At 41.4% G+C, this 24,382-nt stretch overlaps 1 protein-coding gene across 1 annotated transcript in view; it reads left to right on the forward strand.

Moving 5' to 3' along the window:
• cacna1eb (calcium channel, voltage-dependent, R type, alpha 1E subunit b) overlaps window positions 1-24,382 on the forward strand; it is an 89,380-nt gene that overhangs the window by 56,044 nt on the left and 8,954 nt on the right. Inside the window, exons 20-39 of the mRNA XM_050074936.1 lie at window positions 5,005-5,775; window positions 7,744-7,955; window positions 8,182-8,329; window positions 8,425-8,554; window positions 12,162-12,221; window positions 12,385-12,491; window positions 12,999-13,010; window positions 13,661-13,757; window positions 13,863-14,023; window positions 16,434-16,571; window positions 16,702-16,903; window positions 16,996-17,160; window positions 20,382-20,492; window positions 20,578-20,658; window positions 20,925-21,044; window positions 21,140-21,205; window positions 21,551-21,642; window positions 22,086-22,260; window positions 22,363-22,490; window positions 23,896-23,992. Of these exons, the coding sequence (XP_049930893.1) occupies window positions 5,005-5,775; window positions 7,744-7,955; window positions 8,182-8,329; window positions 8,425-8,554; window positions 12,162-12,221; window positions 12,385-12,491; window positions 12,999-13,010; window positions 13,661-13,757; window positions 13,863-14,023; window positions 16,434-16,571; window positions 16,702-16,903; window positions 16,996-17,160; window positions 20,382-20,492; window positions 20,578-20,658; window positions 20,925-21,044; window positions 21,140-21,205; window positions 21,551-21,642; window positions 22,086-22,260; window positions 22,363-22,490; window positions 23,896-23,992 (3,073 nt within the window). The remainder of the gene's footprint in view (window positions 1-5,004; window positions 5,776-7,743; window positions 7,956-8,181; window positions 8,330-8,424; window positions 8,555-12,161; window positions 12,222-12,384; window positions 12,492-12,998; window positions 13,011-13,660; window positions 13,758-13,862; window positions 14,024-16,433; window positions 16,572-16,701; window positions 16,904-16,995; window positions 17,161-20,381; window positions 20,493-20,577; window positions 20,659-20,924; window positions 21,045-21,139; window positions 21,206-21,550; window positions 21,643-22,085; window positions 22,261-22,362; window positions 22,491-23,895; window positions 23,993-24,382) is intronic.

Genomic DNA, 24,382 nt, shown 5'->3' on the forward strand with positions numbered 1-24,382 from the left:
TAAAAATCACTGAGGTTTGGTGCCACAAACACCGCCACACTGGTAGAAACTCAGGAGTGCCAAAAGACAAGCGGCTTTGTTGTTTGTTGATTTTGAACAGTGGTCTGCAGCTTGGCAGGCGTCTTGCCTAGGTGACACGCCATCCACCATCCCCTCCATCTCCCAGTGACAGACTACGTCACTTTAATGTTGATATAATAGGTATGAAACGTGCAAATGTAACGAATATGTGGCTTGCAGAAATGAACAGTGCCAACATTTTCTGCTGGCGACTGGGCTGGTGTTGCTGTCTGTTGATGCTTTGACCCTTTGACTAGAGCTTGAACAGTTTTTTGTCGTAACAGCTAACGTGACATGTGACTTTAAATATCATGAATTTATACTATAAATCATATACTAATGCAATTATTACCACGTTGTGCTGAATACTACTATTCCTGGCTCATCCGGGGCCCGGTAGAGAGAGATGATGAGCCAAATTACAAACTAATTGACAACTGGTTCAGGCAGCGTTTTGGTGAAATTCATTTTTAATTGGCAGAGGATTGTAAGCCTCCGATTGGCCAAATTAAAATATGATTGACAGTAACCCTTCCTATTCAAAGTAGTCACCCTGCCCTCTCAGAGTCTCCGATCTGCAGAGACACAAGCTTGTCTATAACTGTCTTGGCCTGTGAGTGGTAATGGGCAGCCTCTTTTGGTAATGAGATTCTTCACTGACCTCCTGCTCCTTCCGATGACCTGGTGGCGTTCCCACAGGTCTAATGATCCAGTAAGTCAGGAAGAGGGCAGGAGGTAGTTTTCAAAGATTTTTGGAAACAGCGGGAAGTCTCAGTGTGTCACTCTACAGGGAGGAGGCACACTTTGGACTGTGTCAGATTTTCCCTACTTAGCATGACTCCGTCTGATCAGCGCCACCACTGTGATAATGGAGAAGCTGTAGGGAGGAAAAACTATGACAGCACATGTCACATCAGGGGCGTTACTGACCTGAAGTGACAGATTACCAAAACAGTAATTACATAAGACAACTTGAGTGTACTGCAAGGACACATTAAAGGGAAACTTTGTTATTTTTTCTAATCTGGACCATAGTGTCTTATGTATTTGTGTCTTAGTGACTAATGGGAACTACAGCTTTGGAAACTGGCCCAGTGTTGAGCAAGAGGCCTGTGCTTTTTATTTTTTACCACTGACATGTTCACATTATTATTTTATGTGTCTGACAGCTTATTGAAAGGATCCTTTCAGAGATAGACCTTCTTCTGAAAGAGTAAGATCCTTTTTGTTTAATCAGAAACAACCCTGAAATCTCTATCGCCAAACCCACCAGACTAATTTTATCGTCATCAAACACACTTCATTTAAATCCAGCAGAAACAAAATAAAAGTCACAAAAACTGTCTTTGTTCATCTTTCCACCGTTCAACAAACACCAACTCTGATTTGGCTGAAATAAATCCTGATATTACTCACTTAGATGTGAAAATATGCAGGCTAAAATTGATGTTTATTTAAATGGAGTCTGGTGTGTTTGGTGATGCCACTTCTGGGGCTGTTTCTGATTAAACAAAAAAGATCTGACTGTTTAGGGATTCTTTTCCATAATGCTGTCAGACACTTTTGATAATAACTTGAGCCTGTCAGTGGCAAAAACAAGAACTTTAAGTGGACAGAATTGGACGTGCACAAATGCTCCGAGTGGTTATATTGCAGCCTGTATTGCTTCTGCTGGCTACAGCGGTCTCGCCCAATACTGGACCAATTTCAAAAACTGTTGCTCCCATTTTTGTATATTTTCAACCACTATTACAAACCCTCGGCATTTCTATTACTAGCTACATTTTCCAAACCATATTATATGATTATAGATTGATGAATGTGTTTTTCTTGCTTAGGTGGATCCTTTTTTTTTAGTTCACGCCAGTACAAAAACTCAACTTAAATCAAGAAATCAGCTTGAATAAACAAAAAACAAAGATTACAAAAGGACATTTAAATACCATTGAAACAGCCATGAGAATAGAAAATAAAAACAAGCTAAAACAGTAAAAACAAGCTAAATTCAGGTTAATGCCAAAAACACACCAAGCAGCGGCGAATTGCAGCTCTTCACAATTATTAAATTTCTCTGCAGCCAAGAGGCGTGTTCATGTGTCTCGGGTGGGAAGAAATTCTTTGTGACATATGTCAACATGTCACAGGAGTCACAGGACTCCGTTTACTGATTGGCTGCAGGTATTCTTTGGCCGCAATTTGCTGCATCAGTTGGCTGCTACTCAGTGTGTTTTTAGCATGAATTGTAAATAAAATCGTAGCTGTAGCTTCTTGGTCCTTGATTTAAAGAGGTTTTGTGTTTTTGCATCAGATCTTTATGCAGCTTCTGTGAAGAATGACTTATTTCAGTGTTTTAAGTCTCTGAGAGTAGACCTTTATACCATATCTAAATGCGTAGGCACCTACTTGAAGGCAGGAAAACAAACACTGATATCACTGCAGGCAGTAAAATGAGTGTTGACATGATTAGTAGTTAATAAGCCAAAACATGCAAAATCCCTGGTGAAATTATGGCGTCTTCAAACTACCAAAAAAAAATCATTTAATAATGTTAATCATAAACTTTTATTTTGTGTGGCAAGTTTCTTATTGAAGTTACAAACTATGTCACGGACACAAAAAATGTGATGATGATGAAATGATATGAAAATCACCTGCATACAATGACAAGTTACTGGGTCTCATTCATGAAACGTGAGCAGAATGAATTTGTGTGTAAACTGTTCACAGAAGGAAATTTACATGTTTTTCGGCATTCATCAATGTGTTAGTAGCTCTGATCTCTTAGTAGGTACTAACAGAATCTACACCTGCTTCTGACTGCTTGTAGAGCTTGTGTAAATAAGGAATGCACATACATATTGTTTGTCATTATTAGAAATTATCAATTTAATTCGTATCGTGCTCTGTTATGTTACGCAGATGCCTTTGAAACGCATAAGTTACACATGACAAAAGATTAGAAATACAACACATTTAGCTAAATGCGTTGGCAGTGAGCAGATTTAAGCTTCAGATTAGGTTTCTTAAAAATGTGAATGAGTTATTTAAATTGACTCAGGACGTGTTTTCTACATTTCTGGCATCTTGTTCCCACTTGAGTCAATCAGGAGAGAGAACTCCACAAATGTATCTTCTGTTTGAGTGGCGAGACTGTGAGACCCATCACCCTATCTTCTGAGTTTGCTGATGACTGATCCATTTGAGGCATGTCGCGGTCTCCCCTGACAGAGAGGTCTCTCTGATGATGCAAGCAATGCGTTCATCTGCAGCTTTGACTGGGAAGAGCTTACTGTAGCTGTTGTGGGGTTTTTTGTGTGTACTTATGCAGTTTTGTTGCATAAAGTTTCACATTAAAGGGACATTTCGGTTTATTTCAACATGTCTCCTATCGTCCTAAATTTGTTTCAAGTGACTAGTGACATAAAAATAATAGTTAGCATGTTAGCCAGAATACACTGACGAAGAGCTTCGTGAAATTGAAGAACGGAGGAGGAGGAGAGAGNCACTTGAAAGGTTGCCCGTTCACTTACGTTTTAACAGGTCTGACGCTACTATGCGCCCGGCTGTATCTAGGCTAACGGCTAACATGCTAACTATTATTTTTATGTCACTAGTCACTTGAAACAAATTTAGGACGATAGGAGACAGGTTGAAATTAACCGAAATTTCCCTTTAAACCATTTTTGTTTAACTTCTTGGATGGTTCTTACAACAGAGGACACAGAGTTACCTCCTTCCAAGTCTTTGATTTACCTGTTCCTGTCACACCACAAATGATAAATTATATAACTTCAGTCTTAGCGTGTTGGCTTCATGTTTGCAAGTCTATAGGATGCACCTATCCCTAGTAATTATCACCTCCATATATGGTGGTCGCTGGCTATTTATGGGTGGAGATGTATGCTAATTGCTGACTAGCAGGACCGTGCTGTCAGTTTATGATTGATTGGCATTCATGAACATACACACGTGCCTACAATCAAATCTAAGTTGTCTGTGCCGTTCATGAATCTGGTGTAGGTTTTTAGTAAAAAGGTTTTTTATGTGCAAATCTACTCAGATTTCATGAATGAGACAAACTGACGTCAGCTGTGACACTAAATGTATCATTTGTCTGTTACATATTTGAATGTTAGTCTCGTACGTGTCGCAGCTATCAAGATGCTGATTCTGATGTGCATTGCAGTGTTTTGCTGGTTCCATCACGTTGTCTTGTTTTATGCCTGTTATGTGGCACTGAACAAAATGTTGCATATTTTGTCAGCTTTCAAACCAATTTGGACGTAAATTAAGAAAAGATTTAATGGTCACTTCCATAAAATCTAATGCCTCCTGGAAATTAATAATCTTACAGTACTAATTTCAGTCCCTTTTAAACCTGCTGGATAACCTTTACACATTTTGTTCTGTGTCACAACAAATGTTCTGTGTATGTTGTAAAACACTAATGTCTTGTTTTCAAATAATCACTCATTGATTACATGGACAACAAAAGAATCTGAATACCAGTAAGTATGATTGTATGCATCTCTGTCTCACAGAATTTCTCCCTTCAGTTTTCCTACTCAATTATTGAGATTATTTTCTACACTATGTTTGTACTTAAATCCTGCACCTTACCTTTTTTATGTTCTTGTGGTTTATGTTCTTTTTATCTGTCCTTACCTCTCAGGTATCTTCATTTTTGATTTTAGTTTGGATGTATTTGTATTTTTTAGCTTGAAGTATTTTGCATATTTTTCCATGGGAATTGTTTTAACTAACATTATAAATTCACAGAAAAGGTCTGTCCTTTTCTTGCAACTTTTATTTGATTTGTTTGGATGTTTTTTTATGCAACTGGTATGTTAAATGGACACAAGTCTTTATGTTTCTTGCCACCAATTCGTTTAATTTGGGCCTGTTTCTGCCTCATATTGATATGAAATATATTGTGGTCCTTAGTGGGAGGAGAAGACCCTACCTATACAGGAAACGCGCCATCCACAGAGGGAGGCCAACCTTCCCAGATGAGCCTGAGTGTCCGACAGGGCCGGCAGACGAACAGCCCCTCAAAGGCTCCAACGCCTTCGTCACCCGCCGAGAGAGGAGGAGAAAAGTTAACATGTCAGTGTGGGAGCAGAGAGCCAACCAGCTACGCAAACGTCGCCAGATGGCGAGCAGAGAGGAGCTCTTTGGAAGCCCTACTGAAGACACCATCGAAACTCCCACAATCCCCAAACACGTTCCCGCCCTCTCCCCAGAGGCCAGCCCGGCTCACCTGCCCGAGTCCCCCATGTCGGTGGGGATGCCCCTCCCCGAGCCCCCTATGTCCATCTCCATCCCCATCCCTGAGCCCCCGACGGCCGAGCCTCTGGTAAACCTGAACGATGACAAAACAGGAGGAGCAAACCACAGAGCCACAAGCGGGGGCAGGCACAGGATGGCCCGCAAATTCAGACCCAGTCAGGGGCCAGAAGAAGGGGCCAGACACAGACGGCACCGCCACCGGGATGCTCGGTCTGAAGCCAAGAGTCTGGACTGCACCCAGTCACCACATGAGGTGCCACAAGTCAGACGGTCGCACAGCCAAGAGAGGAAGATACTGGATGAGAGGGAAGAGAAGGATGACAGAGAGGAGAAAGAGAAAGCAGAGGCGGAGGAAGGGTCGGGCCAAGATGACTGTGGAACATGCATCGTCAACCCCTATGCAGAAGTTGGAGAAGACTGTCGCAGGTAAGCCTGTTCTTGTGTATTCCTTAACGAAGAAGTATTACAGGGTTCAACACTCTCTCATGAACTTTAGCATATTGTGACCCTTTTGTCCTTGTATGAGATGAAAGCCATTTTAACTTGAATGTCACTGAATATTTTTCCCCTGAGAGAAACCTTATTTACATGCCCATATATTCATTAAACACTGACGTTTTTAGCTGAGAAGAAATCCATTCATAGAGATGGGGACAAAACATAGACTGTATAAAATAATGGATGTAGCCACTGTGACGTCACCCATTGGTTTGAGGACTTTTGTCATGAAGCCTGGAGTTTGGCATTTTGACCGTCACCATCTTGAATTTTTTGAGCCAGAAGTGACCATATTTGGAAAAGAGGGTGGAGATAACCCTGATGCTAGCTGTTAGCTTGGCTAGCACGGTGCATTTACAGTTATGGTTAACTGTATGATGCTAGTGCTAATGTAAATTTTTGCTAGCAAAAACAGGATCAGAACCACTGAACAAAACGTACTTACCTAAAAAACTGAACATCAGTCTTCTTAGAGGACATTTTAGTGCAACCAAACAAAACAGAACTTTTTAGGTGAGCAAATCGTTACCGTTAACTTTCATGAAAACACACTGAATTAACGACGCTGCATCTGTGAATCTTGGGTTATGCCATTGTTGTCTAATAATTGTCCAACCAATGTAGTCGCCGTGGTAGCAACGTGGCACCCACCTTTCACTAAATATTAAGCCTTAATAGCATTTAAACAGGTGAGTTATATAAAAACGTGTTCCCTGTACAGTTGTCATGAACGAGGAAATAAGCTATAGAGACCGAAACTGTTTTTGTTATGTTTATTTCTGCTGTAAAGTTGGGCATTTTAACATGGGAGTCTGTGGGGATTGACTGGCTTCTGAAGTCAGCCCCAAGTGGCCATTTTAAGGAACTGCGGTTTTTGGTTCTTAGGCTTTTGCTCCACTTTTCAGTCCTGGAGGATGGCGCTTGGGAACAAAATCCACAGTCTATCTTTAATGCATCCCCACAATAATTCAGCTGAATTAAATGAGGCATCAAAAGTCTGAGTTACACAAATCAAGTGTGTGTTTTCTAAACATAGTCCAAAGTCTTCTCCCTCTTTTTGTTTCCTCCTAAAAATTGAGATATCTATTTGTGTTGTCTAACTGCTGAGGCCTCATGTTGCTTCACATGAACTTTGGAAAGCATTTTTGCTCAGAGCGACTGTGGCTTTTGTCCCACATCAGAACGGAACAATTACAGCAACCAGTGAGTCTTGGAATGTTCATATTGTATTGATTGTTGTTTTAAGACAGACTTGAAAAAATGTGGACCAATCTTTTAAGGTAAAAAGACTACAGACATCCCGAGGATGTACAGTGGTACTTTAGCTCATTGCTAACAGTTACATGCTAACATGCCCACTGTGACAGTGCTGACATGCTGATGTTTAGCAGGCTTAATATTTACCATGTATTCATCATCTTGCTTTGGCATTTGCTAATTAGTACTGAACACCAAGTATATCTGAGGCTGATGGGAATGTCTTTAGTGTTGCAGGTTTTTGGTCCTAAACCAAAGTGTTGGACAAATGAAAATTTTGACCAGATGATAAGTTAAGAGATCACAAATCATCTTGAGGGAGACGTGCATGCCCGTGCCAAATTTCTTGGCAATCCATTTGATACTTGTTGAGACATTTCACTCTAAAGCGGACAAAAATGGTTGACCGATGGACACTGCCATCTGCATAGACATGCTGCTATCATCGCTAAACACTCTCTCAAGGGAGAAAATGATATTTCAGTTTTAAGATAGCTGTGCAGCAAGAAAAGGATGATACCAATACTGTATACAAGAGCTCTTGCACAGCTCTTCCTATAGGAGAGATTTCCATGTCATAACATATCTTTGTGGTGTTGCACTGATTTAAGTTCAGTGATCTGTTCTTCACTGTTTCAGAGACATTCCTGATCCTCCTCAGTGTGAGCAGCTAATGGACAAGGACCAAAACATCCCAGTGGAGCCCGCCTTAGAGGCCACAGAGTTCACTGTGAGGGCCATGGAGTCTGAGAGCCGCCAGGTCTCCTTAAAACGTGAAAAGTCCAACCAGGGGGGAAGCGTTGCCATTGAAATGTCCGCACAACCGCTGCTGGAGCTCACGCCCATGACAGGTATCACTGTGATCACTTCACACTCCTTTACTGTGCATCATAAAGTGGGATTCAGTGTCGGTATCACTGTGGATCACCGCGTGTAGGAGTTTGACATCTGATAAAGTGCCACAGTCTTTTTTTTTTTTGATGATTCCATTGGTGACTCACATTGTTCTTTCTTCATCATCCATGTCCAGCTGAAACAGCTTTGTTCTCTCCACTCGCACCTCTGTCTGGGTTTTAGTGAACAGTAAAGAGTTGGAGGCGTACCACTCCGAACAGACAGACAAAGAGGACGACACAGAGGAGGACGAGGAGGAGGAGGAGGAACCTCCGATACCTCCCAAACCTGTCGCTCCAGATAGCATGTTCATCTTCAAGGCCTCCAACCCGTAAGATGCTGCAAATCTCACAAAATCCCTGACTGTGAAATGAAGTAGTGTTTCATCCACCAATAATTAACATCTTCCCCTTCGTCGATCCGCAGTATCAGGAGGATCTGTCACTATGTCGTCACCATGCGCTACTTTGAGATGACCATCCTCCTTGTGATCGTGGCGAGCAGCATTGCACTGGCTGCTGAGGATCCCGTGTGTACCAATTCAGACAGAAACAAGGTGAGATCAAAATACACCTCCGGGATTGGACATTTTAGGGTTTAGTTGTGAGAAGGCCAAAGAATGAGTACACCATGACGATTTTATAGTGTCTGACAAACAAGAATTATAGGTACTGTCGATACTTTCCGTTACTTCCTGATATTCAGACAAGCAGTTCTGAGAACAATTGCCTCTCCTGGCATAACCAAATTTGGTCAGAGTCATGTCAGGCCATCTGGCTGAAGTCACGTTAGGTCATCTACACTGTAAAACCTGCTGTCATGGAGAAAGACGAGACGTGTTAGTCGTTCAAATGTGGAGAACAGCAACACACTTTTAGAACGTTCTCTCCTCAAAGACATTCCTTTGTACATGCAAAACGTGACAGAGGTAACCGTGAAGCTTGAGAGTGAAGTTCAGATACCCTCTCATCTCCCCACAGCTGGCTAATTGCTGCATGAAGTAGATGTCAATGTCTAACTGTCCATTTGGGAAAGGTACAATTTTGATGTCAGAAAGGTGTGTGGGGGAGGAAGTTACAGATGCTGCTTAAAGACCCCTTCCACTCAGAGATGTCTTCGGTTAATGTCCCCAAAAATGTCTGACCTTGACTATACTAGGTTGTATCTGTGCACAGTTTGTCACTAGAGGAGGAGTTTTCATAAGCTAGCAAACAACATTGGCAAATTAAAGATGCTAGTTGCTGATTGTGGAGCACAGCAGACTCTTTATCTGAGTCTGGGTCTGACTGAGGATCAGAAAAGTACGGCTGATTCTCTTCGATATTTCGTCTAAAGCTAACTCTTGTCATCTTGATGCACAGTGCTCTTTCACTGCTCAACCTAGCGTAAGCAGCTGTGGTGGGCGGGGCGGACACCAGATCCACATTTACTCAATCAGTTGATGTCTGAAGTGTCTGCTGATTCATATAGCAGTCTTAGATTTGTTTAACTTGACACCACACCAGAGCAATCTGAGTGTTGTCACGTGAGGCCTGTACTACGAAGCCAGTTCAACTTACCCAGGGTATTATTTCGTTATCTGATTTGACTAACCTTAACACTGGCTGTCTGGTAAAAAGAGAACCAGCTTCATTGTACTAAAAACCCAGAGTTAACCCCGAAGTGACCTCACTAACTTTGAATCCTGCTTCATAGTAAAAGCCTCTGATGTATACTCCATCTTTTCCAGACGTTCGTCTCCGTAAGACCGAAAAAGACTGAATGAAAAATAAGACCTCACTCATTCTGAAATACTACTGACTAAGTTTTAGCTTTCAGGTTTACTGTTTTGATGTCGAGTTGACATTACACCGTGTCAGCAACAATGTGTCGTGACACATTTGGTTTCACACACTTACAAGGTGAGAGTCGGCAGTTTTGCTGGGGAAAGAGCTGTGCAGTTTGTTTTTCACAACTCTGTGTCATGGAGAGTGTCACGAGTAACCAGATCAACACTTACTAGTAAAATCTACGCTTTAATGTGAGTGACATTCAAGCTGAGGACACAAAGTCACATTTCAAATGTTCCACCCCAACTACTGTATTTATTCTGTTGCCAGTCACTTCCCATCTTTGGGTTGGCTTTTGTCGGCAGACCCGACATCTGTGCTGCTCTTGAAGGAGAACAGAAGATCTGAAAGACTGACTTCAGACCACAAATCTTGATAGACGCTATTCTGCGTCAGTGTACAAATGGAGGAGCTGCAAAGAACTGCAAATATACTTAAATAGATAGTGGATGGTGGTGAAATGGCTCCAGAAAGATCTTTGAAAACAAAAATTAATCATCAAATCTCAAAAGACATTTTTACGTTATTTTTGTAAAGTGAAGCTCTGGCGAAAGTTCAGTCAGGAAGACTATACTTTGGTTGTCAGGGGCCGTCAGTTGAAATATCAGATGATCTATCAGCTGATCATATTTAACCAAAAGCACAGCGACACACCGTCATTGTTTGCCTATCATCTTGCTGCTGTCTTTCTAAATATGATTCTCTTTCTGCCTTAAGTACACTCATGCTGTAGTTGTGTGCACCCTCCACCTCCCCATCACTATCAGTCTCAGCAGAGTCACCAGCCACCACCACCCACAGTGTCTGGACTCCATGGGGTGATCTATCTTGCTGTGTGCTCAGGGCAGACCGCCCTCGATTACAAAATCTCCTTGTAGAGTCTGGGCGCCAAAGTCTTTCTGTCTAATCTTAATCATCTGTTAATCTGTTTTAAACAAGTGTTAAATTGGCTCAGACAATGCAAGGTTGCAATTTGTTTGACATCTGACATGAACTTTATATATAGATACAACTGCTCAAAAAAAATAAGGGAGCACTTAAATCACACATCAGATCTCAATGAATGAATTGTACAAGTTGAAAATCTTTACTGATGTACACTGTATAATTTATTGAGAACAAAATGAAAAAGAAAATGAGTGCAACCCTTCTCTTATCTGTGAAGAGGCGCCAGTGGTGGAGCTACAAATTCTGGTGTTCTCTGGCAAATGCCGATCGAGCTGCACGGTGCTGGGCTGTGAGCACAGGTCCCACCAGAGAATGTCGGGCCCTCATGCCACCCTCATGGAGTCTGTTTCTGACAGTTTGGTCAGAAACATGCACACGCGTAGCCTGCTGGAGGTTATTTTGTAGGGCTCTGGCAGTGCTCCTCCTGTTCCTCTTCACACAAAGGAGCAGCTGCCGGTCCTGTTGCTGGGTTGATGCCCTTCTGTGGCCCTGTCCAGCTCTCCTCATGTAACAGCCGGTCTCCTGGTATCTCCTCCATGCTCTTGAGACTGTGCTGGGAGATACAGCAAACCTTCTTGCGACCTTACGTATGGATGTGCCATCCTTGAAGAGCTGGACTACCTGTGCAACCTGATTGGGCTGCAGGTACCGCCTCATGCTACCAGTAGTGACAAGGACACTAGAAGAATCAGTCAGGAAGGATAAGGAGAGAGCAACTGTCTGTGGAAACCACATGTAAAACCATTCCCTTGCTTTTGCCTCTCCATCACACCTGTTGTCACTTCGATTTGCACCAAAGCAGCTGAAGCTGATTCACAATCACTTGTGCTTCCTACATGGACAGATTGATATCCCTGAAGTTGACCCTTAATTGTTCCCTGAATGTTTTTGAGCAGTGTATATTGTCAGGGTAGTAGTGCTTGAGTCCACTCTCGAGACCACTTTTTGAAGTCTTGCACTTGTGTTGGTCTCGGGCTCAGCTATTGAAAAGTTGTTCCTGGCTGCAGATTTGGGATCAGTTGTACCTGTGTTATGTTCAAGCTACAGCATCTCCTCTGCTCTCTGTGTCAGGAGTGAGCTCCTCCAGCTACACTTGTTACTGTAAGTGCAATAAAACCTTTGTGAAAAAGACAACACTTGTGTTCAACAAGCATAAACATGCATAAAAGGCGATATTTCAATTGGCTCTAATCCTCTTTGTATCATTTGGTGTTTGCTTAAAATGGTAAAGTGTGCTGATTTTCTGCACTATGACAATTAGTCTGTAGCACACATGGTCTGTAGTATGGATTTGGGACACACAGGAGGTGAGTGTGTCCCAGAATGATGCCTAATGAGAGTACGCACCCTCAGAAAAATCTGTTTTTATGTCTATAAATCATCCAGGTCCTCCGTTATTTCGATTACGTCTTCACTGGAGTGTTCACCTTTGAAATGATCATCAAGGTGGGTAACTGAAACATGTCTTTACTCCACTTTTACAGCACCAACCACACTTTAAAAGATTTTACCACAGCTGCTCCCAATGTTCTCAGAGTTGTTTCAGTCCCTGTGCGTATTTAATCTGTTCACTTTACGTGTCCGTGTGGGTGTGTTGTTTGTCCTCCAGATGATAGACCAGGGTCTCATTCTGCACGATGGCTCTTATTTCCGAGACATGTGGAACATCCTGGACTTCATTGTGGTGGTGGGAGCTCTGATTGCCTTTGCTCTAACGTGAGTCACTATATAGTGCTGCCTGCCGATGACTAATGACTGACTCACTGCAGCAAATCATTTTCTGAGCATACAGTATAGCTATAAACGACCTTCGCTCTAAGACACCTTTGCAGCTTCGAAAAATTGTTTGCTACATTGCAGCTCAAGAACTGCAAATACGGAGGCATGCATGGCCCTGTGCAGTGTGTATCTTGGATTTAACTGTCACTATGGTCCCAGAAAAAGAGGAAAAGATTTGTAATTTGAGGGTATACTCATGGGTGGAGTGTGATGCTAAAAAGCCTCTACAATATTTCTTCTTGTCGCCGTTCCCAGCATGAGTGTTCCAGATAACTCGCTAAACCTTTTGTGCCTTTTGTTGTACTGTAGAGGATTGTATTGCATGTTAATTTCTCTGTTGTGAATATAGCTGTGATCCTGCGAGCTGTGCTCACGGTGTATCTCTCTTTATGCCTCAATTTTTCTCTGTTGTTCCTGTGGATTTTATCACTGTTGGGCTACCAGGAATGTGATGGGGTAAAAATTTCAGTCACACTAAATGTAAACGTCTCCCATAAGCTTCTCATATAGATTTCTTTTCTTTTTTTGTATGTGTGTCATTTATCCTTTTGGTATTCGGTGTGTTTTTGTTTGTTTTTTGTTTTGTTTTTTTGTTGTGTCTTCCAAATCTCACCAAACTGCAGAGCCTGACAGGTGGCAGGAGTAACATTTTTGATAATTTGGGCACACTGATAAGTCATTTCTGTTCTTTAATGTGTGATTTGTTTCCTCAAATTATTAATTTTTCCACATTAATTGATAGAAAATACTATTTTTTTTTGTAAAATGGAACAATAGAAGATTTACATTCTTGCATTAACAGCCAAAACCCAAAGTAAATCTCTAAATCTTTATTACACGCACACAGTTTTGCAAACAATTCAAGGTTACAAATTGCAAAAATTATCAGATATTTTACCCGTGACACCCGCTGGGCTCCGTACAAACACACTCAGGGTGAAGTTCTCTGTGTTTCATTGTGGTTTTCAAAACGCACTTGTGTTGACATTTTGGCTTTTACTGTAATTTTCTTTTTCACTGTTTTAAGTTTGTCAATGCCATGTGTCTGTGTGCAAGAGTTTGAGTTTCCAACTATGTTCCTAAGTGCTTTATATCGATGTCAACAGAAACAACAAAGGCCGAGATATCAAGACAATAAAATCTCTCAGAGTTTTGAGAGTTCTGCGGCCTCTTAAAACCATCAAGAGGCTTCCTAAACTCAAGGTATGATGCAAACACCCTCCAGTATTTTGGTTGTTGGTGTTATTTCACAGATCTCTGACAGACTGAGCTTGCTTTGCCATCCCTGTTGTGTTTTGTCACTTCTAGGCTGTTTTCGACTGTGTGGTCACGTCTCTGAAGAACGTCTTCAACATCCTCATCGTGTACCAGCTCTTCATGTTTATCTTCGCTGTCATTGCCGTGCAGCTCTTCAAGGGGAAGTTCTTCTACTGCACTGACAGCTCCATGAACACAGAGAAGGAATGCCAGTAAGTGGACGTATTTAAACCAGTGATGGGAGACTATTAAAGCAGCAATACCACAGAGTAGAAATGTTAAATGTTAGGAGTAAAGGTCTGGCATTCAACATTTTTCTTGAGTAAAGATACATAAATATTACCTTAAAAACATACTAATTACTACAAAATTATGTCAAATCAGGTCAAGTCAATTTTATTTATATAGCACATTTCAGATGACAAGCGTAAACTCAATGTGCTTAAGATACATCAGACATGACAAACATAAAATATGTAAGATAATAAAGTATAACATATAAAAACAAGCAGGACATGATAAAAACAAACAAAATAAGAAGGCATTATTATTATCTTTATTCTTAAAAAGGGGAGATAACAATAATAATAATACCAATTCCTAAAACAAATAAAAATACACTTAAAAACCTAACTAAAACTTGCAAAAAAAGATGTTTTTAAAAGATCACATTTTGCCTTAAAGCGTCCATGTTTGGTGGCCCAAACGCCTCTGGATAATAATAATATCTTATATCTTATCATCATTTATTTGTTGATTATACTTTGTATTATTAATCTGAATATGCAAAGTAACAAGTAACTAAAGATATATAATAATGTAGTGGAGTAAAAAGTACAATATTTGCCTCTAAAGTGCATTGCAATAAAAGTATAAAGTAGCAGGAAATGGAAATACTCAAGTACTAGCACCTCAAATTTGTACTTAAGTACGGTACTTGAGTAAAAGCAGTTTCCACCACTGATCCTAAAGACATTTACAGTCCATGACTTTCAGTGTTTGGAATAAATATATGTCTTAAAATCCTCCATTGATCCAATACCACACTTCATGATGTAACTACTGGTGAACCAGGTGAGAGTGGACTCAAGCGCACGACTCTGGAGGCAGTTCGGGTAAAATAACTCAGTCTTTACTGGTCAAACGGAAGGTTCAGTACACAGTAGTAGTATCAGTGGAGGCAAACAAATCCAATACAGAGGCAGAGTCAATCAACAGGCTATGTCCACAAAAATAAGACTAGGACACAGGGAAACAAAAGGCTGGAACGCTAAAAGTACAAGGAGCCAAGACAAACTGGCACAGAGAGAAATAAAGACACTCACTAATTACTGTGGTGAGGGGAAGGATGACCAGACACAGGTGACGTCATCAGAAGGGAGGGAAAACGCACAGAGGGCAGGAAGTGATCTTACACGAGAGGAGATGTGAGTTTCAGTGAATTAAATTTAAAAAAAACATAACCTGAGAAACTTGAGCTGTGACACGTGACAGTTAAAATGTTAACGGCATCTTAAGTTGAACTAGTTCAGAGGGGAATATCACACAACCATATCATCAAATATGAAAGCTTAAAGAAATAGTTTGACATATGTTTGACATATACTTAGTCACTTTAATGCAGAGTTAGGTGAGAACATTGACACCACTGTCATCAGTGTTTAGCTTAGCTTAGCATAAAATTGACCTTCCAGCGTCTCTGCAGCTCACCAATTGACATGTTACATCTTGTTTGCTTAGTTCGTACAAAAATGGGTTTACAGGAGGCTATGTGCTGGATCAGTGGTTCTCACTCAGGGGTCTGGGGACCCCCAGGGATCCTTAAGGGAGTTCCAGCAGCTCTTCAGGAAATGGGGAGTAGTTTCACTCTTTAATTTACTATAAAGGTGAGCCCAGTGTGAGTAAGAGTCATAAGAGTAACTGTTCTGATTATAGGTTTCACTTAGTCCAGAGTTATCTTCTCGACCATAGTTGACAACTATATAATTCTGGTCTTAATCATATCTGACAACCAAAATCTTTTCAGATGGAGGTCCCTGAAGTGAAATCGTATCTAACTGGGCTCAGTGACCTAATGTGTATCAGTGTAGGGGTCGTTGGCACCACTGTGCTGGACTATTTCTTGGCCTTCAGGCGAACTTCAGATGAAACTCCGACCAAAAACACTGCAATTAACTAAAGATAAAGTTACAGTACTAAACGTAACTCCCTAATGACCAAAAAACAGAAGAGAAGAAAAAAGTGTCGTCTCTCCACGGCAGAACTTTCTAGCAAAGAGTTTACATACACAACAACTCAATATAATTAACTTATAGATAGATTTAATCACTACATTTCTGACCTTTTAGAGCAATGGACAAATCTTGCACAAAAGTCCAAACGCAAATAGCTCACATTACAGAATTCTGTGTAAGCAGGCAGAGGAAAATGACCAAGAAGTGCAGCCCCTCATTCTTTATACACCCCCAGATGGTCTGTGATTGTCTGCAGATCCATTAATTCTCCAGTTAATATTATTGTAACATAACAAAAGCTTTAATACCTTTCATTTTCATTCAGTCTGCTGGTTTAATCAGTGAATTAAGTGAAGCAATGACCTGTGGGCCTCTCTGCTCCCTACAGAGGCTACTACATTGACTACAGCAGAGACAAAAAGGAGGTGAAGAGGAGAGAGTGGAGGAGACATGAGTTTCACTACGACAATGTCTGCTGGGCCCTCCTCACACTTTTCACTGTCTCAACTGGAGAGGGATGGCCTCAGTAAGTGGATGTTCACTTAGTTCTAACGTCACAATTTGCCCACAAAATGTTCAGTTTAAGGGATAAAAATGTTTTTAAATTCAAAGAACGATAAATTATCTCTCTGTTCTCATGTTTTTTTTCCTGCTAGGGTCCTGCAGCACTCTACTGATGTCACAGAGGAGAGCATGGGGCCGAGTCGAGGGAACCGGATGGAGATGTCCATTTTCTACGTGGTTTACTTTGTGGTCTTCCCGTTCTTCTTCGTCAACATCTTTGTGGCTTTGATCATCATCACCTTTCAGGAGCAGGGTGACAAGATGATTCAGGAGTGCAGTCTAGAGAAGAACGAGGTGTGCAACGATTGAAACAGTTAACATGTACAAACACACACAGATACATACATATACATTCATGTCTGTTTTACTACATTTCTCTCCATCAGAGGGCCTGCATCGACTTCGCCATCAGTGCCAAGCCGATGACCCGCTACATGCCCCAGAACAGACAAACCTTCCAGTACAGACTGTGGCACTTTGTGGCATCGCCCTCGTTTGAGTACACGGTGCTTGTCATGATCGCTCTCAACACTGTGGTCCTCATGATGAAGGTAAAGCACTCCACACAGCAGGATTCATTGTGTTTATAATGTTTGCCTGTTATGGCACTACAAATTGTGAGTTACAGCCTTGAAATCCATTCATTCACAATTTATAGACACATCTCTTGGTTCAGCTTTTACCCACCCCACTGGCTGTAGTTAGCAGGGTGGAGGTTTCTGGCACTGTTTCACTTACTTCCAAGGTGCATGGAGAAAGGAAAGAAGTGTAAAGAGGTTAAAACTCCAACAACACGTAGTATAAAGAACAACTTTAGTGTAAGACCATTTAGGCTTGTGGCATTCATCAGGTGGCCTTCTGAAATTGGTCCAGTATTGAGCGAGACCCCCAGAGATGGCAGCAGGGAAACAGGCTGCAATGTTTGCACCGTCAGTAGGGTGACCAGGTCTGGTCTGTGGTTTGTGAGGGACAATGTGGGACACCTGCCCCCACCCCGCCGTGGACAACTGTCCCTGTCCCCTCCTTCAAGGCTCATCCGCCACTGCCCTCATTAAAATGTCCACGAGGCTAATATGGTTTGCCCTCATTCATTTTTTTATTTTTATTTCCCTTTTCTCTCTCTTATGGGTGTAAGTACTCAAAATAAATGAATTAAATAAATAAAATGACCACCCAGGCTTACAATCACTTATCACTTGGATAACAAAAGGCGCAACTCACGAGTCCAGGGATTCACTGGCACTGCAGTGATGGTTGGAAAGCTCAAAAGAGCAGGAACAGTAAAAAAAGTCTCAACTCACACGTCCAGGGATTCAGGGAATGAGCAGAGGGGGAAGGAAGGATGAGGGGGAACTAGCACGTAGCACTGCTACTATGACAATAAACAGAGAGCCCACGTGGGCCGGCTGCTGCATGCAGCTTCGTCTCATTGGCTGGGGGGGGATGCTAGTGCGGGTGACAACAAATCATGCGGGACATGGTCTCAATTTGTGTGACGCGTGAAAAGAGACAGAAATGCTGTGCAGTCCCACGCAATGCAGGACGTCTGGTCACCCTAACCGTCAGTGTGCGTCCACTAAAAGTGCTTGTTTTTGCTACTGACAGGCTCAGATTGTTATTCTTAGTGTCTGACAACTTATGGAAAGGATCCCTGCAGAGGTCGATCTCTTTGTTAAAGAGTAAGATCCTCGGTGTTAAACCAAAAACAGGCCCAAAATCGTTATCACCAAACCCACCAGACTCCTTTAAATTAAAGAGTAATTTTAGCCTTGTAAAACCTACTTCATTCAAAATCAACAGAAACAAAATAGAATTTACAGAAACTGTCTTGGTCCATTGTTCCACTGTTCCAACAATCACCAACTCTGGTTTGGTTTCAATAAACCCTTAATTCACCCAGTTAGAGAGAAAACATACTTTTTATACATGCCAAAATTACTGTTTATTTAAATGGAGTCTGGTGGATTTGGTGATGGCAATTTCAGAGCTGTTTCTGGTTAAACAAAAAGGACTCTCTTTACCAAATGGTCTATCTCTGTAGGGATCCTTTTTATAATGTTGTCATACGCTTAGAATAATAATCAGACCCTGTCAGTGGCAAAAACAAGCACTGTTACTGGACGTAAACTGACCCTTTAGGTTTCCAAATTAAATGGTTGTGGTAATCTGGCTTGTTTACAAGGTGTCTGATCCTGTTTATTGCCTGTCATTGGACTTTTTTTTTTAGCAGTGCTTCCTGAGATCTCAGCACCTACCTTTCCAGAGAGCAGGCAAAACTATCAGTTTTGTTGTTGCGTTTAAAGAAACTACTACATTTCAGACAAGAACATTTCAATGAAAGAAACCTACAAAATCCACAGTGCTCATGTTTGTTCATTTATTGATTATGGTGGAGGTTTGATTGAGACCACACTTTTCCGCACAAATCTTAGGTATCAGAATTTCCAACAAGCACCTGAACGTACCAACATGGGTGTTACTCCTTAAAGGAAGACTTCAAACACAAAATAATCATTTGTATATAAATTACTCACCCGTGTCATGTTAAATTCATGAGGAAAACGGAAGTTTCCAAAAGCAGAGAAAATATTTAAGAATTTTCAGCAAAATTATCCGTTTACAAACTCTCTTCAAAGCCAGACCTCATTGACAAAAACAATGTTTTTACCTTTCTGAACACAGGAGCTACTGGTCTACTACTGCCTTGATCAGTTAGTTTGTGATATTGTGTGACTTTGGTGAATCCAAACTAACTCTTGAAAAAACCAAAGTCACACAATAACACAAACTGACTGATCCAGGCAGAAGTAGAGCAGCAGCTTCCATGTTCAGAGAGGTAAAATGGCTCTTTTTGTCAATGCAGTCTGGCTTTGAAGAGCAGTTCCATGTTGAAAAGACCTGTCTGCTGGGGAAGTACCGAGTATAAGACTGGATAAATGTGACTTGGATTATACCGTGCAAGTTAACCAAAACCAAGAAGTGCAACCACATCACAGAAGTTTCAGCCTCTTTACATCTGCTCTTCATGGCCTGGCTCCAGATTACATTTCAGACCTGTTAGTCCCTTATGAACCTCTGCGTAGTTTGAGACCCTCGGGTAGAGGTCCTCTGAAGACCAAAGGGGACAGAGCTTTTGCCACCAGGGCCCCGAGGCTCTGAAACGACCTGCCCAAGGACATAAGGCTGTCTGAGTCACTGGCTTACTTTGAGTCTCCTAAAAACGTACCTCTATTGGAAAGCATATTCTGACTTTATCTGAGCTGTCTGTCTATTTTATTGCTATCTTATTGCTTTTAATGCCCATTTATCATCTTGATTTTAGCTTTGGCCTTCCTTATTTTATCTGTTACTAGATGATATTTTATGACATGTTATTTGTCAAAAAAAATTTCACAAATTTAACACAACACAGGGTTAGTAATTGAAATACAAACTCAGCACCAAATGACAATGATTAAATATTGACAAGAATATGAGTAAAGGCAATGAAACCTTCACCCATCTCAAATTTAAATTTTCTGCAAGAACATTTTCATATGGTATACTGAAATAAACTGAAACCAACAACTGTGTGGACGGCAGAAAATCAATCTATAAAGTTCTGATGTGTTGTAGAAAATGGTTGTCGATATTGTGAAGTATGCTAAAATTATGGGCTTCAAAAATCCATCATTAAGAACTTTGAAAGTGTGTGAAGGTAGATGTTATGCCTGTCAATAAATTCAAAGCGATCAGTGACAATTTTTTTTCGACCCATTCTCTTTCCCTTCAGTACCACTCGGCCCCGACAGCCTACGACACGGTCCTAAAACACCTCAACACGGCCTTCACCGTCCTCTTCTCCATGGAGTGTATACTCAAGATCATGGCGTTTGGTTTTGTGGTGAGTATTAACACAAGAAAACATCACTCATAAAGAATTTGTCTGTGCTGAATCAAATTACTTAAAATATTTTCTTTTGCCACAGAACTACTTTCGAGACACTTGGAATATTTTTGATTTCATCACTGTTCTTGGCAGCATCACTGAGATAATTGTGGATTTACAGGTAAGCTACTGCCAAGACACCATTCATTTTCACAATGTTGCGACCCGACGGAAAAAAACGATACAAATAGCCAGCGTTAAATGCAGCATCCTTTCTTTCCAAGTTTCCCGCGTGTGTTACGATCCCTGCCTCCAGACACAACTTAAGTCATGTTGTGATGAATTTCGCCATCTGTGTTTTACATCCTGTCTCTCCCTTCTGTCTGCCACTCTCTCCCTCCCTCCCTCTCCCTTGTGTCACCCTCTCTCCAACCATTTGTGCATCAGTCCGTGAACACCATCAACATGAGCTTCTTGAAGCTTTTCCGGACAGCCAGGTTGATCAAGCTGCTGAGACAGGGCTACACCATCCGCATTCTGCTGTGGACCTTCGTGCAGTCTTTCAAGGTCGGGCGTCTTATTTCTTGTCACACCAAAATATTTTTTAACGCAGCATTGTGACAAGTTTTAATTAACTGTCTCGACTGTCTCTTCTCCAACAGGCTCTTCCTTACGTCTGTCTTCTCATTGCTATGCTTTTCTTCATATACGCCATAATTGGAATGCAGGTATCCTGTCACTAATATATCACTAATACATCAAAACAGACTGTCACGGCTCTCAGTTGAAGTCAAACATACAGTTATGTACAGGGTTTCTTAACACTTTTAAGAAACAACTGCAGACTATGTGACTGAATATGATATTTTTTCTTATTTTATCATAATTTTCATGGATGTTAAGATGTATTCTGACCTTTATATGAGGTCATTTTAACCATTTATTGATATATTTGATTGCTTTCATGACTATATTAATGTTTTATTTGGACATTTTCGAACATATGGACCCAGGGACATTAAAACTGCTATGGCAGTGGTGCTAGTGAAATAACCACAGCCTGTTTTCCGCAGGTGTTTGGAAACATCAAGCTGAATGATGAGAGTCACATCAATCAACACAACAATTTTAAGACCTTTTTCAGTGCACTGATGTTGCTCTTCAGGTAGGCTCATCAAAAAATACTTTTCAATGCCTTGAGTTTCGATTGTCTTAAAGGGACAGTTCATCACAAAACCAACTGCTGGGTGAGCTAGCAGTAGATGCACGCTTCCTTTTGCACAGTGATACAGTTGACGAGTGTAGTTTGTGGATTATCTTGAGTAGCAAGGCTGTTTGAGGTTGAGGTTTTCAAATGTATTTTTGGCACTTTGAGCACCACAAGCCGAGTGCCATCTGGTTCCATTGTATTCGACAGCAGGCAGACATCTCTACGGCCGATATCTCCAACACTCAGCAACTGACACCAGAACAGTTTAGACTGATAAACAGTGCTACAAGTAAGATGAAAAATATATATTTTTGATTTCAGGCTGAACTGTCCCTTTAATTTTCTCAAAACTGGGTCTTAATTTGATGTTAACTCGTTGTTTGTGTTCAAACCACCAGGAGTGCAACAGGCGAGTCCTGGCAGGAGATCATGCTTTCGTGTCTGTCGGGTCAGGAGTGTGAACCAGACCCCTCCATCCCCCCTCTCATCACGTCTCCAGACCACGAGGGAGGCTGCGGGACCGACTTTGCTTACTGCTACTTTGTCTCGTTCATCTTCTTCAGCTCGTTCCTGGTCAGGGCTCCATTACAACACTCTGATTATATATTTTTCAAGTTCTCTGCTGTCTTTGCACGCTGCTTTTCTTCTTAAATGTTTCTTTATGTGCCCTTTTAGATGCTTAATCTGTTTGTGGCTGTGATCATGGATAACTTTGAGTACCTGACACGAGACTCCTCAATCCTGGGTCCCCATCACCTGGACGAGTTTGTTCGCATCTGGGGGGAGTATGATCGTCTGGCATGGTGAGATTTGACTGCATTACCTCCATCAGAGTGGTCATGTTTTTGGTTGCTTTGTTTGTTTGTCTGTCAGCAGGATGAATGAAACTTGGTGGAAGGGTGTGGCATGGGCCAAGGAAGAACTTCTTCTACAATTTTGGAGCCAATCACAGGATGGATACACAAACTATTTTTCACTTTTGCTGGAACATGTCCAGTTGTGTTTAGAAGCTTTTATTGGTTATTTCTGTCATGATAGGAAGTGCCTCTCTTCTGCGTTGCAGTCTTTGCCCTGATGCAGAGACACCAAGATATGGAAGAACCGGAAATGCAAACCGATCAGAACAGACTGGCCTTTTTTGGGAGGGACTTAGAGACACATTGGTTAAAATAGAGCGTCTCACACCAGGTTCACACTAAACGCAGAACCCCTGTGAAGCGCAGCCCGCTTCCTTTTGGTGCCCATATTAACAGGTTGGGCCCTTCACACAAGCTCCATAGTTGGCTTGTGATCTGCAGTCATAGTTTTGGCGTCTGATCCGGCCAGGCAACTACTGACAAGCACCTCTGTGTCCAGAGTGAACTTGGTCTTAGACAAAGGGTGAATACAGGTGTCCCAGCACAGACAGTATGAGGAAAATGAAATGTTTTTTAAACTTTAAAGTGTGTAAACATACCCTAGTATGAACCGAAAATACAAGTATGAACCTGACAATAAGCGTAATAGGTCGCCTTGGCCTTGGTGGCACAAATGCCATACATCTTAAAATTCAGTAGCTTGTAGTAAAGTTCAAAAGTGACACAATATTAGAAACGTTTAAAGTTCTACTCAAATCCAAGTGGAAACTGCATGCAATAATCTCCAATAATCTCTCTACGCTTTAGGAGCACAAGCAATAATAGTGACCACACTTAAGAGATACATATAAATGCACAGCTGGGATAATGAGGCTTCAGCTATGCACAACCATATTTTAACATCATACTTTTGGGAGTATATTCTGACATATATAGAGGTTGTGCCTGCAGATCTGCATGTCATAGAAGACTGGATTATCTTGTAGTAAGTGCCGCATTTTAACACACATTTTGTTTCAGGCAGCAGAGCAGACCCACTATCAGTCATGTTCTCTGTTTATCCAGCAGAGGGCTGTCAAAGCATGTGAAACACATTTTTCAGTGCAGTGCTGTCACATTTAGCACAAGTTCTCAAACTAAAAGCCAAAAGAGCATCTAGAGTTCACTGTGCTAATGTTTTGCTCGAAAAAGAAACACTGTTCTAAAAATCTAAAATGCCACAAAACAAGTACAAGACCTTGAAGAGGGAACTCACTGTTTGTCCTCATTTGTGTCAGATCTGCCGCTCATTAACCTCTCCTCCCTCTGCTTCTGTTTCTCTCCGCATCTCTCCTCACTCATCTCTCTGAAGCGGGCGTATCCACTACACTGCCATGTATGAGATGTTGACGCACATGTCACCGCCGCTGGGCCTGGGCAAAAAATGTCCCGCAAAGATCGCCTATAAGGTATCTCTTCTTCCTAAACACAGAAGGGCTAGATGAAATGAAAACTCAAGTGAAATCCTTTCTATTATATAAACACTCAACCAGTGGTTCCCAACTGGTGGGTTGTGATCCAGAAGTGGGTGGCAGGACCATTCTGAATGGACAACAAGTGACTCGCAAACGTGTCAAGTTTGTAAAAAAATCCACTTTATTTTTAAGTACAGTCAATTTCCGGCACAGAGCTTTTATTTTTAGGTGCTGTTTCCTGCTGTAGAGTGAGTCACTGATGGATAGCTACTTCACAGAGATGACAAACTAGCTCGACGACATGGCCAAACACGAGTATGATGCTGAATATATTAAACTGTGTGGACCTTGAACAGATGACTAAGGAGGAATCTGGACCCTGTG

Source organism: Epinephelus moara, chromosome 21, assembly GCF_006386435.1.
Source record: "Epinephelus moara isolate mb chromosome 21, YSFRI_EMoa_1.0, whole genome shotgun sequence".
Lineage (NCBI taxonomy): Eukaryota > Metazoa > Chordata > Actinopteri > Perciformes > Serranidae > Epinephelus > Epinephelus moara.